General features: G+C 26.0%; 7 protein-coding genes across 7 annotated transcripts, besides 18 other annotated features; 2 read left to right on the forward strand and 5 right to left on the reverse strand.

The window, feature by feature from the left end:
- Positions 1-5: 5 nt before the first annotated feature.
- EDI_269910 (uncharacterized protein) lies at positions 6-521 on the reverse strand (the record flags this gene model as incomplete). The annotated part of the gene is made up of 1 exon (XM_001741096.1): positions 6-521. One exon carries the CDS (start codon positions 519-521, stop codon positions 6-8), a length of 516 nt encoding a protein of 171 aa, XP_001741148.1.
- Positions 122-145: a sequence feature (AT_rich).
- Positions 459-613: a microsatellite.
- Positions 614-616: 3 nt separating this feature from the next.
- Positions 617-801: a microsatellite.
- Positions 802-1,125: 324 nt separating this feature from the next.
- Positions 1,126-1,494, reverse strand: EDI_269920 (elongation factor 1-delta, putative; the record flags this gene model as incomplete). Its single annotated transcript, XM_001741097.1, has 1 exon — positions 1,126-1,494. The coding sequence occupies one exon, from the start codon at positions 1,492-1,494 to the stop codon at positions 1,126-1,128; it is 369 nt and encodes a 122-aa protein (XP_001741149.1).
- A 358-nt stretch (positions 1,495-1,852) lies between these two features.
- EDI_269930 (short-chain dehydrogenase, putative) lies at positions 1,853-2,671 on the reverse strand (the record flags this gene model as incomplete). The annotated part of the gene is made up of 1 exon (XM_001741098.1): positions 1,853-2,671. The coding sequence occupies one exon, from the start codon at positions 2,669-2,671 to the stop codon at positions 1,853-1,855; it is 819 nt and encodes a 272-aa protein (XP_001741150.1).
- Positions 2,672-2,689: 18 nt separating this feature from the next.
- Positions 2,690-2,745: a microsatellite.
- A 95-nt stretch (positions 2,746-2,840) lies between these two features.
- Positions 2,841-2,883: a sequence feature (AT_rich).
- A 25-nt stretch (positions 2,884-2,908) lies between these two features.
- Positions 2,909-3,051: a repeat region.
- A 10-nt stretch (positions 3,052-3,061) lies between these two features.
- Positions 3,062-3,150: a microsatellite.
- Positions 3,151-3,161: 11 nt separating this feature from the next.
- Positions 3,162-7,763: a repeat region.
- Positions 7,764-7,765: 2 nt separating this feature from the next.
- Positions 7,766-7,820: a microsatellite.
- A 67-nt stretch (positions 7,821-7,887) lies between these two features.
- Positions 7,888-7,916: a sequence feature (AT_rich).
- A 445-nt stretch (positions 7,917-8,361) lies between these two features.
- Positions 8,362-8,781, reverse strand: EDI_269940 (60S ribosomal protein L27-A, putative; the record flags this gene model as incomplete). The annotated part of the gene is made up of 1 exon (XM_001741099.1): positions 8,362-8,781. One exon carries the CDS (start codon positions 8,779-8,781, stop codon positions 8,362-8,364), a length of 420 nt encoding a protein of 139 aa, XP_001741151.1.
- Positions 8,782-8,860: 79 nt separating this feature from the next.
- Positions 8,861-8,930: a microsatellite.
- A 64-nt stretch (positions 8,931-8,994) lies between these two features.
- Positions 8,995-9,828, forward strand: EDI_269950 (uncharacterized protein; the record flags this gene model as incomplete). Its single annotated transcript, XM_001741100.1, has 2 exons — positions 8,995-9,232; positions 9,287-9,828. The coding sequence occupies 2 exons, from the start codon at positions 8,995-8,997 to the stop codon at positions 9,826-9,828; spliced, it is 780 nt and encodes a 259-aa protein (XP_001741152.1).
- Positions 9,241-9,285: a sequence feature (AT_rich).
- Positions 9,823-9,890: a sequence feature (AT_rich).
- Positions 9,891-9,941: 51 nt separating this feature from the next.
- EDI_269960 (serine/threonine protein phosphatase 2B catalytic subunit gamma isoform, putative) lies at positions 9,942-11,708 on the reverse strand (the record flags this gene model as incomplete). Its single annotated transcript, XM_001741101.1, has 2 exons — positions 9,942-11,496; positions 11,650-11,708. 2 exons carry the CDS (start codon positions 11,706-11,708, stop codon positions 9,942-9,944), a joined length of 1,614 nt encoding a protein of 537 aa, XP_001741153.1.
- A 343-nt stretch (positions 11,709-12,051) lies between these two features.
- Positions 12,052-12,096: a sequence feature (AT_rich).
- A 319-nt stretch (positions 12,097-12,415) lies between these two features.
- Positions 12,416-12,450: a sequence feature (AT_rich).
- Positions 12,451-12,944: 494 nt separating this feature from the next.
- Positions 12,945-13,022: a sequence feature (AT_rich).
- Positions 13,023-13,547: 525 nt separating this feature from the next.
- Positions 13,548-13,612: a sequence feature (AT_rich).
- Positions 13,563-14,393, forward strand: EDI_269970 (40S ribosomal protein S3-3, putative; the record flags this gene model as incomplete). The annotated part of the gene is made up of 2 exons (XM_001741102.1): positions 13,563-13,574; positions 13,653-14,393. 2 exons carry the CDS (start codon positions 13,563-13,565, stop codon positions 14,391-14,393), a joined length of 753 nt encoding a protein of 250 aa, XP_001741154.1.
- A 39-nt stretch (positions 14,394-14,432) lies between these two features.
- Positions 14,433-14,499: a sequence feature (AT_rich).
- Positions 14,500-14,803: the final 304 nt, after the last annotated feature.

Consider the following 14,803-nt stretch of genomic DNA (forward strand, 5'->3'; position numbering starts at 1 on the left):
TTTTCTCATGGTTGACTATATCCCATCATCCATTTATGACAATAACATTCTATCTTTTCTTTTTCTTCTAATATATTTCTCTTTTCTTCTCCTTTTACTATATCCATAAATATTGGTGATGAATATATTATTATTTTAATATTAACCCCTTCTTCTCCTTTCTTTTCAAGTATTTCTTTTAATGTCTTCCCTTTTAATCTATGTGTTCCTCTTCTTATTAAAATTATCTCTGGATCTATTCTCCAATCTGTTATATATATACTCTCTTTAGCTTCTTCTATCCTTTCCGCAATCTCTTTCATCGTTTCTTCTCCATCTATAAGTTCTTTAACTTCATTCCCATTACTTGGTACACAAAATACTGGTTTCTCTCTTACAAAAACTCCTTGTCTCCCTTTCTCTTCTATCTTCCCTACAATTCTTTGATCTTGTTTCTTGTGAAACATTCGAATCATTAATCTTTTCATTTCTCTTCTTTTTTCTCTTTCTCTTCTTTTATCTCTTTTGTCTTTTCTTCTCATTTTCTCTTTTTTATTCTTTCCCTTTAGATTCAATTCTCCTTTTCTCCTCTTTTCTTTCCTTTCTTATTCTTTATCTCTTCTTTTATTCTCTTGTGTTTCTTTCTTACTTCTTCTATTTCTCTCTTTTATCTTCTCCTTCCCCCACCCCTTTTTCTCTCTTCTTTCTCTTTTTCTTCCCCTCTTTTCTTCTCTTTTTCATTATTTCTTTGTTTTATCTCTTCTTCTCTTATCTTTCTACAATTCTCTTCTTCTTTTATTCTTCATTTCTTTCTTATTTTCTGCTTCTTATCTTTTCTTCGTTGTCTTTCATTGTTACCTGATTACTCATCTTGCAAGTTTCGATTGAGGAACCTTTTGTCAGCAAGTGAAAAAGAATATTCGCGGGTTTGTGGCCTCTGCTACTTGGCTTAGTCATTTGTAGAGTAGAGTAGGTTGTAGAAAAATAATAAACTTAGGTTTTATTTATTTTATTTGAGATGAAAAAGTGAATTAGAAAACTTTTATTTTATATCAAAAATAAGCACGTTATTCTTTCTGCTGCATTGAGAAAAAAATAGTTTTTGTAACCAAAAAATGGTTCAACTCAATTCAATTATAATAATACTTAGAGTTTATTGAAGGAAACAATGTCAACAGATTGAACATAATCTTCAAGACCTTCGATTTCTTCTTGAACAGATTCAGTATCAACTGAGTCTAAAACGTTGCAAATAATAGTAAGTTTCTTAATACCATAAGCAACATCTTTTCTTTCTGATCCTTTCCATTCAAGTCCTTCTCTTGTAATAGCTCTAACAGCTGCTTCCATTTCGTCAAGGTTTGTATCTTCTCCCCATGGTTTAATATCATAAACAATTTGAGATTGTCCAACTGGTTCAGCTTTTTTAGCAGCTTCTTTGGCTTCCTTTCTCTTTTTTTCAGCTTCAATTTCTTCTGGGGTCATTTCTCCGAATAAGTCCATATCGTCAGCCATTATTCCTTCTATTTGATTAATTACTTTTAGTTCTATCACTTATATATTCCTGGGTTTTTTCTTTTCCTTTTTTCAATCTCATAATTCTATTTTTTTGTAGTTTTGTTTAATAAAAATATAGTTTCTTTATCTTAGGTTCATTTTTTAGTTCATGTTATTTTTGGAATATCTAGGGTTTGTTATTATTATTCTTTGATTGATTGCAATCTTGTTGTCTTCTCTTCCTCTTGATAATTATTCTTTTATTCTTTCTAATTGAAAACAGGTATAGAATTGTTTAGTTTAGAAAAAGCTTGAATAGTAGTAAACCACCTTGAACCAAAAAATAAAATATAAAAGATAGAATGAGAAAATAGTTTTAGTTTAATGGATATTTAATTCCTGTTATTTCTTCAAGTTTTAAAAACAATTTCTTTCTGAAATCTAAATCATAAGCTTGCTTTTCAGCCTTCTCCTCAACTTTATTGACAAAATACTTTCCTCTAACCTTTTGAAGATCTTCGTTTGTTGCTAACCAATACTCATCATCAGCTTCTCCTACTTCAATGCCACATTTTCCCCAGCTAAGAATTAACATTTTAGTATTTACTGTTCCTGGATCTAAAGTATTAATCCAAAGATCTGGGTATCGTTCTGTTAATTCAAAAGTAAAAGCAATAACACTTAGCTTAGAATAGTCATAAGCCCTATACCCATCATAATTTGTTTTGTGTTCTATTAAATCTAAATCCATATAAGATGGTTGAGAAATACTTCCTACTTCAATAATTCTTGAATTTAGTGTTTTTCTAATTAAAGGGAGAAGTTTACAAGTAATAATGAAAGGAGCTAAAACATTAACCGCTAAAGTCATTTCGTGTCCGTCAACACTTTCTTGACGTTCTAGTATAAATACTCCAGCGTTATTCAATAAAAGATCTAATTTCTGATATTTTGATAAAAGTAAATCACACATCATTTTTGTGTTTTTAATTGATTGTAAGTCACACACCACAAAATCTAAGTCAGCCTCAGGGACTTGTGATTGAATGATGTTCATTGCTTTATCTACTTTTTCTTGAGTTCTTCCATGGATAATGACTTTATACCCATCTCGGGCGAGTTTGGTGGCAGTAAATAAACCAATTCCATCTGTTGAACCAGTAACAAAAGCGACTTTTTTTTCATCTGTCTGCATAATGAACAATAATCAAATTTTTTGTTGATTTTTTCATTTTCATTTTTGTTTTCTTTTATGTTTTATGTTTATTTAGAATTGCCCCTTAAATATATTACGTTAGTTCGTAATATCCAAAGAAAGTAGTTCAGAAAATATGGTATTTGTTAAAAATAGAATAGTTGAAAAGTTTAATTAAAATAACTTTTTCCTTTTTTAAATTATTTTTATTACATTGTTAACGTATTATCAAAAAATACTCTGGAAACAAATTGAGACATGAGCCCTCTAGTGTAACAGTGTTGCAAAAGAACTCTATGATGGATGCAGGGATTATCAAAATCAATTAAACAATCACTTCTTAATAAGAAGAAAGTCCTTGTGGACATATCTTTTAATTCACTTTTGTATAAAATAAAAAGAGAATAAGTAAGTTTAAGAAGAAATTAAAGAAAAACAAAAGAAAGAAGAATGATAAAAAAAAGGAAGAAAGGAATAAAGGCAATGATAAAAAATTAACAAATAATAGATATAAATAATTATCCATAATTAGATTTTATGATTATTGAGAAGTGATTGTTTCAGTTTCTTCAATATGCTCTATTTCTATAATAGAGTTCATTTCAATCATGTGAGAATTAGAAGGTTCCTCTTCTAATGTGTTGCCAGTGTTGAATGTGTAGAACATTAAGTCTTTCATGTTTTTAATAATAATTGTTCGTAGTATTTTGGGGAGGTTGATTTGTAATTTTAGTGATTTTAATCTTCTTACTGTTTCTTTATGTATTAATTTATTGTTAATATTACAGGTATTATTTCTACTTAAATTAATTCTCTACTTTGTATTAACTTCTCTTGTAATTCTTTGTATTTATTTATTTTGTAAATATAATTTAATTCGATGTTTCTATCTTGACATATGGCGACATCATTAATATATCATTTTTTATCTTTGACGTTTTGATAATATATATCTGGTCTTCTAGCATTAAACGAATGGTCACTAACCAATAAATCTTTATTGTAAGTTATAACTATTTCATTATTATTAATACACTTAGGAGGGGCATTAAAATCTATTTCATCAAATTCATTAAAATATGTAATTAATATATGTTTATATATTTGTTTACATACATAATCGTGTTTTGATATTTGATTCTTCTTCATTACATCCTAACAAAATATGAATAATAGATGCAAATGTGTTAGGACAATGTTTACAATATTTTAAAGCATCACAATTAAGTATTTTAGATTTAATATTTCCTGTCATAGTTACTCCTTCTTGCATCTTTACTACTTGGAGGAATATATTTCTTTTTATATTTAATGACATCCATGTGGTTACTGATAATTTCTTATTATTAAATATACAATTTACATTTCTTATATATTCACTACATTTCTTTCCATTTAAATATCTTTCATTTAGTTTATTTGTTACAAATTCAAATACATTGTTTACATCATGTTTTCTTTCGTTTAACTGTATTATATTCATTCATTGAAATTAATATTCTTACAAAATGTTCTCTTCATTCTTTTAATTATTCCATTTGGATTCTCTTTTACTGCCTCTATCATTTCTCATATTTCTGTATTTGATATTATATTTTAAATATATTCTTAATAATTCCTTAGCACATTCATCTCGTGCTGACATTAATCCCATTCCTAATTCATTTATTGTAACATATAATCTACTTTTATTGATGTTTCTACTGTATAGTTGGAGTTGTATCAATGATTTTCTTATTTGTTTATCTATATTCTCCAACTCACCAAGTTTCCATTTAATAATACAGAATCAATATCTTAATTTGGAGATTATATCATTATTAATCTTTCTAATTGTATTGATGCTATTATATTTCATAATATTTAATGATGATAGAATAGAAGATACATCATTTAATAATCTTGTATAATATTTATTAATATTTATTTTATCTCCTATTTCAATACCAAGATATTTATAAGGGTTATCATTAGTTACTCTTAGTAATTCAGCTAATTCTCCATTTATCTGACCATTGATATTATTCATTATCCCACTCTTTTCTACATTTATTTTTAGTCCTATTGCATTAAATATTTCATTTGTTAATTTGTGTGTTTTTTTTCCATTTCTTCGAGGCTGTTAGTTATTATATTTAAATCGTCAATATATAATATGTGGTTTAACTGGACTTGTTTTTCTTCTCCATTCATTTTAATAGATAACTTATTATTTTGTTTATCTAATTGTTTAGATAATATATCAATAAATAATACAAACAATAATAATTTAGATAAACTATCACCTTGTATTATTCCTCTTTCTACATTAATTATACATACATTTTGTTGATTATAATATAAATATAGTTGTGTAATAATTAATATATATAATATACTTTTAATTACAACTAATGGGATGTTAAAATAAATTAAACAATGTTTAACCCATTGATGATTAATACTATCATATGCTTTAGAGACATCATAATATGTTTCTACCCACTTCCATTTAACATTAAATAATAATTGAATGATTATATTATTGTATAATAATCATTCTTTTGATGCATATGTGTATTTTTTACATCCAATTTGATTTTGTGATAATTGTTTTTCAATTTGATTTAGCATCAGTTGGCTTTCTATTTTCATCTTTAATAAAGATGTATATACTTTTAACATACAATTTAAACAAGTTATTTGTCTGTAATTATATTTATCTAATTTATCTCCTTTCTTGTATATTAATATTGTTCTTCATTGGATAAATTGAAGAAGGATATCACCATGATTATACAATATTTTATTAAATAATTTTAATAAGAAATTGTTTGGTTGTTCTAAATATTTAATCCAGAAGCATTGTATTTTATCAATTCAATGTGATTTCCAATTAGCAATAAATTTTATTGCATGATTTAATTCATCTAGAGTGATTACGCACCTTCTATTATTAATTCTATTTTCAATTAATATGTCATATAAATTAATATTTATGAAATCTATATTAGTGTTATTTTCATAGATTCCTTTCCAGAAATTAATTGTAGTAATATTATCTGGATATTCATCTTCTTTATGTTTATTTAGAAGTTATCTCTTTCAATATTTTATCATTTTATAATTCTATCTTATTCTTTTCCAATTATTCTTACTTCTATTTCTATTCTTTTCATTCTTTGGAGGTATTTGTAATAATTTATTTGCTCATTTGTTTTTACTTTAATATGATATATATCATATTTTTAATATGTAATATTCTTTTTAATTTCATATATTGGTTATTATGGAGCAAGTCTCTTAATCTACATATTTTTGATTGTAGTATTCTTTCTATACTTCTCCTTCCACTTCTTTCTTGATTCTTATTAATAATGATGTTAATAGTTGATGTTATAGTTTTAATATAATGGTAGTAATCATCTAATGTATTGATTACTATTTCATTTGTATTAATGATATTAATTATTTGATGTATTTTGTTTTTATTGTAATAATAATTAATAAATTATACATTTTCTTGTTATTTCATATCTTCTTCTTTATTTATTCTTATTACTTCTTGTATTTCTTATTTCTTATTTATTCCGGCTATTAATTCTTTTAATTCAATATCTTTCCATTGGTGTGTTATTATTTCTTCTTCCATTCTTCTATTGACTTCAATTTTATTTTCATTCTTTATTTTATATGTTTTCTTTAATATTTCTTTATATTCATTAATATCTTCTATTTTAATATCAATTTCATGTATTAATCTTTTTATTTCTTCTTCTTTAAGTTAATTCTTAATTTTATTTCTAATAACTTCAATGCAAAACATTTATAGAGTGTTAGAATTTATTCTTCTCTATTTGTTTGATTCAATTATTTTTTGATTGTCATGATCAGATGTGGTGATCTTCTTATGCTGATTTCACATCTATCCGATTGAATTCTGTATTAACTTTCTTTTTTGGAAGATCATCTTTATTTGATGATATTTCATCAGTTACTACAACATTAGGGGTGATGTCATTCACAATTTGTGTTTCAGATGAGTCAGATATAATGTGATTTATCTCATCTTTCTTCTTTTCTTCTTGTGTAATTTTATTTTGTAATTTAAATAATTTATCTTTCAAGAAGTACACTTGTTGTGATAAATTGTTTAATTCAGACATTTTCCTTTCTGATTCAGCATGGAATTCGAATAATTTTCTATCACTTTCTTGTTTTTTAGTGTTTATCTCCTTCTCATGATTCTTCTTTAATGACATAATGTCATTTGATAATTTATTAATGGTCTGGTCATTCTTTTGTATTTCTTCTTTTCTTCTTTCTCTTTAATAGCCTCCTCTATTCTTTTCTTTAATTCTTTTATCTTTTATCTTTTTCATTCTTCTTTTCTTCTTCTTCTTTTAATTTCATATTTTCTTTTTCATTAAGTCTCTTCTTATCTTCAGTAATTTCATTTTCATCATCATTTTCATCATTGTATATTTCTTATTAAAGTATTTATCATTTATTTCTTTTTGATTTAGTTGTTTGTCATCTTCTTCATTTGTCATACTGATAGTTTCTCCATTCTATTCATTTTTGTTTTTTCTCTTGCAAGTAAATACCATCTTCTCATTATTGTTGATGGTGTGTATTCTTTAATCTTAGTGTTCTTAATTTCTTCTATTTCTTGTGGTGTAAGTATTTTAATTTCTTCTTCAAATAGTCTTTTCAAATATTCTTGGTTTTGTATTTCTATCATTTCTTTTATTTCTTATTTGTCGTTGTCTTTTATTATGGTATTGTTTATATCTGTGTTGTGTTTTATTATGTGATTTATTTGTATTATAGTACTGATTGTTTCTATTTGAATTATTGATAAAATACTTATGATGATGAAAATAATTGAAGTGATGAGTGAAACGATTCATACTATTATTATTATAATTGTTATGATAATTGTTATGGTGATAGTTATTAATATGGTAATGATTAATGTATTTCTGTCCATACAGATAATACGTGTTTTCACTCATTCTTCTATCATTTATATTTCATGGTTGGTATGGATTTCTCCTTCTTTTGTTATTGATTTTTTATATTTGTGGTTTCTCCTGTAATGCTTCAACATTGAAACATAAAAATAAAAAACAAATAAAATATAAAAAATAAAAAAGTATGAAAAAAACTTTATTTAAAGAAGAACAATAATCATAAAAGAAATCATTAACTTTTAAACAAATATCCAATTTTCCATATTAAATTTTCAAAATAAAATTTTTTAGGTATTCTTTATTTTAGACCAATTTTTTATTTAAAAAGGTTGTCTTTGATTCTCTCAGTTATTTGAGAGAATTTATCAGGCGAGTATTCCTGTTATTAACTCAAGTAAGTTGTGACTAGTATTTTTATATGAAAATTAATTCTATATAAATGTTTTAGATACAAGATGTCAAGTTTTTGAAATACTTTATTGGTCATATTCATAACGTTTATTGAGTGGTTATTTATTATTATCTAAACATTAAATTTTAAGTAAACAACCAATTGGTTGTTTAGTAAATAATTTTTGATTTAAATTGTCTCAAAATAACGTTTATAACAACACTTATTATTATTACAAAGAAGAAAGCCTCAAAAAACCCTCTCTTAACTTAGAAGGAAGAAAAAGAAATCAAAACCTAAAATCAATCCTGGTATTTACTCAATAACCCAAATCATTTACTCGTTTAGAAGCGAAGTTTAGTAAACAACCATGATTCTTTACCCTTTCTGTATTCTTCAGCAAATTGAGAGGAAATGGCTTTCTTTTGGGAAATTGGATAAACTTTACCAGCTTCAAAGGTGTTGATTTTAACTTCCTTAATAAGATTGAATTGATCAAGGCTAACTGTGTATTTAGTTGGCATAACATGATTAACATTGATAACCTTGCAGAATGATTTAACAGAAGTTCTCATTTGTTGGACTTTGGCAGACATTTTTCTAGTAATCTTTAATGGAGCTCTTTCAACACCAACAACAGTGACAAATCCATATTTTCTGTCTTTAGTTCCTTGAAGGTTGACAGAGGAAACAACGGCTTTCTTACCGGCGAATCTTCCTGAGAGAATAATAACAACACGACCTGGGGCGAGGATCTTGCTCATGTTTCACTCTTGTGCAAGTTTTATAGTTCAGAAGGGTATCTTTTTCATTTTGGGGTTTCCACTTTTGTTGCAATATTTTTATTATAATAATATTATATTATTTATTATTATATTATTTAATTTATGTTATTTATCTCACATTTTATTATTAATCATTAAATTTCTCTACTGAAGTTTTAAGAAGAACTTAAAATCCAATTTATCTTAGTAGATATGACAAAAATCTGCATATTAATTGATTGGAGTCAATCTTTTACTGATAAAAATGGTAGTTTCTATAGTGGTGCTTCACTTAATGAAAAAGAAAATGCCTGCTTATTAATTGAAAAATGCGATAAGGTTATTAGTTTTATTGACATACACTCAAAGGTATCAAAAGAATTTACTATCAATGGAGGTATTTATCCAGTCCATAATCTTGTTGATGAAGACCTTACACTTTCTCCAAGTAGTTTGTTCTTTTTATTACTTATTACTAATAAAATAAACTAAAAAAATTATATAGAAAATGCAAGTGCTCGTTTAACAGAAAAAATTCAAAAAAAAATTGAAGAAAAGAAATTAAAAAGTGGAGTTGTTATTCCAAATAATGTTATTTATCAAACCCCTGAACAACCGATGTCTGTTGATTCAATAATAAAAACATTTGACAAATTACCTTTAATTCATTCACCAGAAGAATGTCAATATGATTATATTGTTAGTTGTAAACATTTTTTTAATGGAACTGCTATGCAAAGAATTCCACAAGGAAATATTGTTAATGAATTCACTGCAGCTTCTATTCTTCAATATCAATATGGCACTGGAAAAGGATTGACTTTTTATATTTCAGGAGTTGTTACTGGAATATGTGTTATTCATACTGCTGCTGGATTAAAGCAAATGTTCCCAGAATCAACAATTATTGTTGTAAAAGATGCTTGCCATCCATTAATTGGAGAGCAATTTGGTATTTCTTCAAAGGAGCAAAACGATATTGTGGTTTGTGCCTTATGTACACAAATTGGAATTTTGTATAAATCTATCAATACTCTAACCTTTTAATTAAAAAAATATTTTTTAACTATTTTTAATATTTATTTCTTAAAAATATAAAATTTTTTATTGGAATAATTTTAGATTTGTTGTTTAGTAAGACATAAATTAATTAATGAGATTCAAGATTTCTTTAAGAAAATAAGTCCTCCTTTTTCTTTTGTTGGTTTTAATTGTCCTCCAGGACCACTAGACAATGGCCTTGGTTGTGTTTCTTGTTGTTGTTTTTGGAGAAGTGCAGGAGATGACATTCCTTTTCTTAAAGCACCTGGATGGTGTTGGAATTTTCTAGTAATCATTTCAGGAGTTGGACATGACTCATTAATTTCATCTAACATACAAGCACGTTCAAATAATGACATATTCTTATGATAATCTTTATCATTCACTGCTAATAATTTTTCACGACGTTCTTGAAGTTTTGAAGATTTAGCAAATAGCTTTTTACTCTTTTCAGCAAGTAAATCACTCTCTGGTTCATCTCCAATATTTTTATCATCTTTAATTCCAACAATTAATTCTTGTAAAATTGTTATTATTCCTTCCATTAAATAGTCTAATGAATATGACATTCCATCCTGGAAATCTTCTAAAACAACAGGGTGTTGTTTCCAAACAAATGTTTTAATGTCAAATGGTCGAGTAGTGATTTTCATAACAGCTCCATAATTTTTATAATAGTCACAATAATTAGGTGCAGAAAATATTGTAAAGACTTCTGAAAGATGTCTAGATGGATTGAAATATTTATGGTCTTTGAATCCATTGTCTTGGACTTGATGAGCTCTTACAATACAAAAAAGATCATTTGCTGCAAGAAATCTATTAACTGCTTTTTTACCATAGAGGTATGAAGTTTTTCTTTGTTTGTTTGGTTTAAAAGTTATTTCTTCCCACTCTTTACGACTAACTCCAAACCATTCTGGTGAGTCAGGGTCCCACTCTGAAACAGGATCAGACCATAATAAATCACATAATGATCCTTCACTTGGTGGTTCTGTAAATCTATTAATTTTCATAATATCTTCTAAAAGCCCAACGGATGGACTAAGACCACCATGCATACATAAAATTCTTCCATTAACATTTTGGTTAATTAAAGCACATAATGGCAAGCAATCAAAACAACTAACAAATTCATCATAAATTTTAATGTTATATTTGCTGTGACACTCTAATAAGAATGTCATGTATTCACACATTAATCTACTTTCATGATTTCCTCTTAACATTTTAATATTATTTGGATAACAAATTTTAAGGGCAAATAAATAAAATACAACTTCTGTACTAAAATCTCCTCGATCAACATAATCACCAAGAAATACAAATTTATTGTCTTCAGGACTTCCTAAAAGGTCCATAAAATTTAACATATCGTAAAATTGTCCATGAATATCTCCTACAATGATTGCTGGTGCATCAACTTCTAATATATTCTTTTCACTTCTAAAAATATCAGCTGCTTGACGAATTAATTTAACAGCTGCATAATTTTCTAATCTTCCTTGTCTCCTTAAGTGTTCTTTTAAAATTTTTAAATTAGGTTTACCATTAGGACCACTAAAAAGCATTGAACAGGTGAGAACACGGTCTTCTTGTGAGATAGTTTTCTGTTGAACTTCAACAGGTGGTAATGGAACTGTTTGTGGGTCTGAAACAGTTAATAAAGAGTTTCTATATGTCAGTCACTATAAAACAATACTTTAAATTGAACTCTTTCCGAAAGAAAATTATGTTACTAGATATGTTTTGTAATACTTTTTTATAAAAAATTAACAAGTCTTACTTTGTTTTTCTTTTCGGACTTAACTAACAAATGCAACAAACCGATAACTGTTTGATAAATTTATTGATTCAACGGGAATAGACTTCGATCGTGATCTCATGTTTTTTATTTGAAAGATGAGATGATCTAAATTTTTGATTGGTTGGATCCACGTTTTTATAGTCCATTCCTCTCTCTTTAATAACAAAAACTATTTTTTACTATATTTAAAAGTATCCTTCCGTTTCTTCCTAGAGCAAAGGAAAGAAACAAAAATCTCTCTCTAAACAATCATTTGAAAAATTTTTCGTTTTTTTTTTGTCAATAACAACTCTGTATTTAAGTAAAGAGAAAACAAATAACATGAGGATGTAGAGAGAAAATATTACTAGGAGTATAAAGTTTACTAATTGGATTTAAAAGAGTTGTTAACTTAAAAACAATAAAATAGTAAATGTATCTGGTTATTAATCTTATTTTTATCAAAATAATGTTAAAATAAAAATATAGAAGTATTCCTTTTTTCATATTTTTATATTTCTCATTATGAAACCAATAATGGTAGTTCGGTTAATATAACGCTTGTTGCTGTTACTCTGTTCATTATTAAATAAAGGTTTATCAATTTTAATAACAGACTTGTGGTACACTAGATTAATAAAAAATCACAGTACCTAATAAAATAAAAATAGTTAATAGTCTTTTCAATTACTGTATAGCATAAATTCCAAGCATATGAAATGAGTGACCAGCGAAAGACAAAGACCAAACTACAATAACTTTAATGATTAAATGGAAAATTTAATGTATTTAATAAGCATAAAGCACATTATTTTTTTTTAATATTAATAATTATTATTATACTACTGTTATGTTCAAAAATGTTAAAAAGGTAATTATTGTTGGTTACAATAATTACTCATTTTGTAGCATAGTTAGTAAATTGATATTCTCTTATAAATCTCAACTCCTTTACTAAGCCATTTCTCAATAAAAAAAATAACTTTTACATACAATCTAAAGTAAGCTTATTTCTCTATTTTTATTACAAAAAAACAGTTTTAATAATAGCTATTCAAAGAAAAGTTACTCGATTTCTCTGATACTTTCTTTGAAAAATTTATAACCACTAAACAACTTATCGTATTGACTCATTGAAAATATATTAGTGTTGCGTTGTATTTTTTGAAAGTTTTAATTATTAAAAACTATCCTTCTTTTCATGTTTCATGATTCTTTTACATACTATTTATTTGTCAATAATTTCCAAATTATCTTTGATTTAAAGAGAATCTTTTCAATACAACTTTATGTCTTTATAATTTTTAAATGTTAAGGTTATTATTCACCTATTCAGTTAATTTAATATAATAATTTTAATTTTTTTGAAAAAAATAAACAATGTTTCTTTTTTATTAATCTAATACTAATTTTTGGGAAAAGTTCTTTTATCTTTAAATACTTCAATGAATATCCTCTAAAATAGGATAGGTTAATTGGTACAATTGATTATTGCTTTAAAAGTTATTCACTGTTGAGTTGTAAAGTCTAGAAAAATAAGTATATTTGATTATTGATAAATTCTTCAATACCTCTATTTTTCAAAAAGGATAAAAATTGTTTCAATGCCAATAATAATAATAACAATAAGTATGTTTAAGTAATAAAAGAGAGTTGTTTTTTCATTTTTAATTCTGTTTCAACCAAAAAAATCAAATTATTATTTTTTCAACTCCCTATTTTTATTTTATTCTTGACTATGTTTTTGGAATTATTAATATATTTATTTGTCACTTTCTTTAAACAAATATTGTTCATTATTAAATTTCATTTGAACATCTTAAATGTTTTTGTAGAAAAGAAATATTTATTATCAAGTATTTAAAAAAGTGAGTTTCACATAAAAATTAAAGACAACTTTTATTGGAAGTTCTCCATTTTTGTCTAATTTAATGTACCCATAATTTTAATAATAATGATTATAAGTGTTTTATATAACATCAAAATAAGAAAAATTAAAAAATAGGGTTTTATAAAAAGTTAAAAGAAAAAAAACTAAAAAAAGAAAAGCAATGTCTGCTTAACTAAGACCAAAGCCCTCAATGTTGATGTTCTCAAGACTAACATTTCCAGAAAACATAAATTTGTTGCTGATGGAGTTTTCTATGCTGAACTTAATGAACTCCTTCAAAGAGAACTTTCAGCTGATGGATATTCAGGTGTCGAAGTTAGAAAGAATGGATCTAAATTCCAAATTATTATTAGAGCTACAAGAACTACTAACATCATTGGAGATAAAGGAAGAAGAATTCATGAATTAACCAATCTTCTTATTGCCAGATTTGGATTCCCAAAAGACAAGATTGAACTTTACGTTGAAAAAGTTCTTGCTAGAGGACTTTGCCCAGTATCTCAAGCTGAATCTATTAAATATAAGATTGCTGAAGGTCTTCCAGTCAGAAGAGCTGTTGGATCAGTCATGAGACTTATTATGGAATCAGGTGCTAAAGGATGTGAAGTTTCCATCTCTGGTAAATTAAGAGGACAAAGAGCTCAAGGAATGGTCTTTAAGGAAGGATATATGATCAAATCTGGTAATGCTACTAGACAATTCTATTCATCTGCTGTTAGATGTGTCCTCCTTCGTATGGGTATCATTGGTATTAAAGTCACTATTATGTTAGATACTGACCCATCTGGAAAGAATGGACCAGCTGCTAGAATTCCTGATGTTGTTGAAATTAAGACTCCAAAGGATGAATCAACTACTGTTAAAACTGAAGTTATTCCAGCTAACAAACAATAAGCAAATTGCTTTTTGATTATTTACTCCATTTAAAAAGTGTTAAAATAAAAAGATATATAAAACACATATAAATTGTTATTTTTCAAATATGTAAATAATTAAAAAAGAAAGGAAGTTAATTTATGAATTAATTTTCATTATTATAAACTCTGTTACTGGTTCAGACCATTGACCATCTTTTTTCTGATTTAAAAGTACACTATTATCTTTAATTGTAGGGAAGATTTCAGAAATTTCATCAATAATACTAACTCGTTCGTTACTGAATTGTATTCCACTGTTCATAGAATTAGTAACATTAATTAAAGGTATATCTTTGTTTTCATAAGTTTTATAGTCGTGAAAAGATAATTTAAGTTTACATTTTCCTTCACTAACAGGTGTGTATAAAATTCCATTTTTTGAAATGG

Source organism: Entamoeba dispar, genomic scaffold (assembly GCF_000209125.1).
Source record: "Entamoeba dispar SAW760 scf_1105229463579 genomic scaffold, whole genome shotgun sequence".
NCBI lineage: Eukaryota > Evosea > Mastigamoebida > Endamoebidae > Entamoeba > Entamoeba dispar.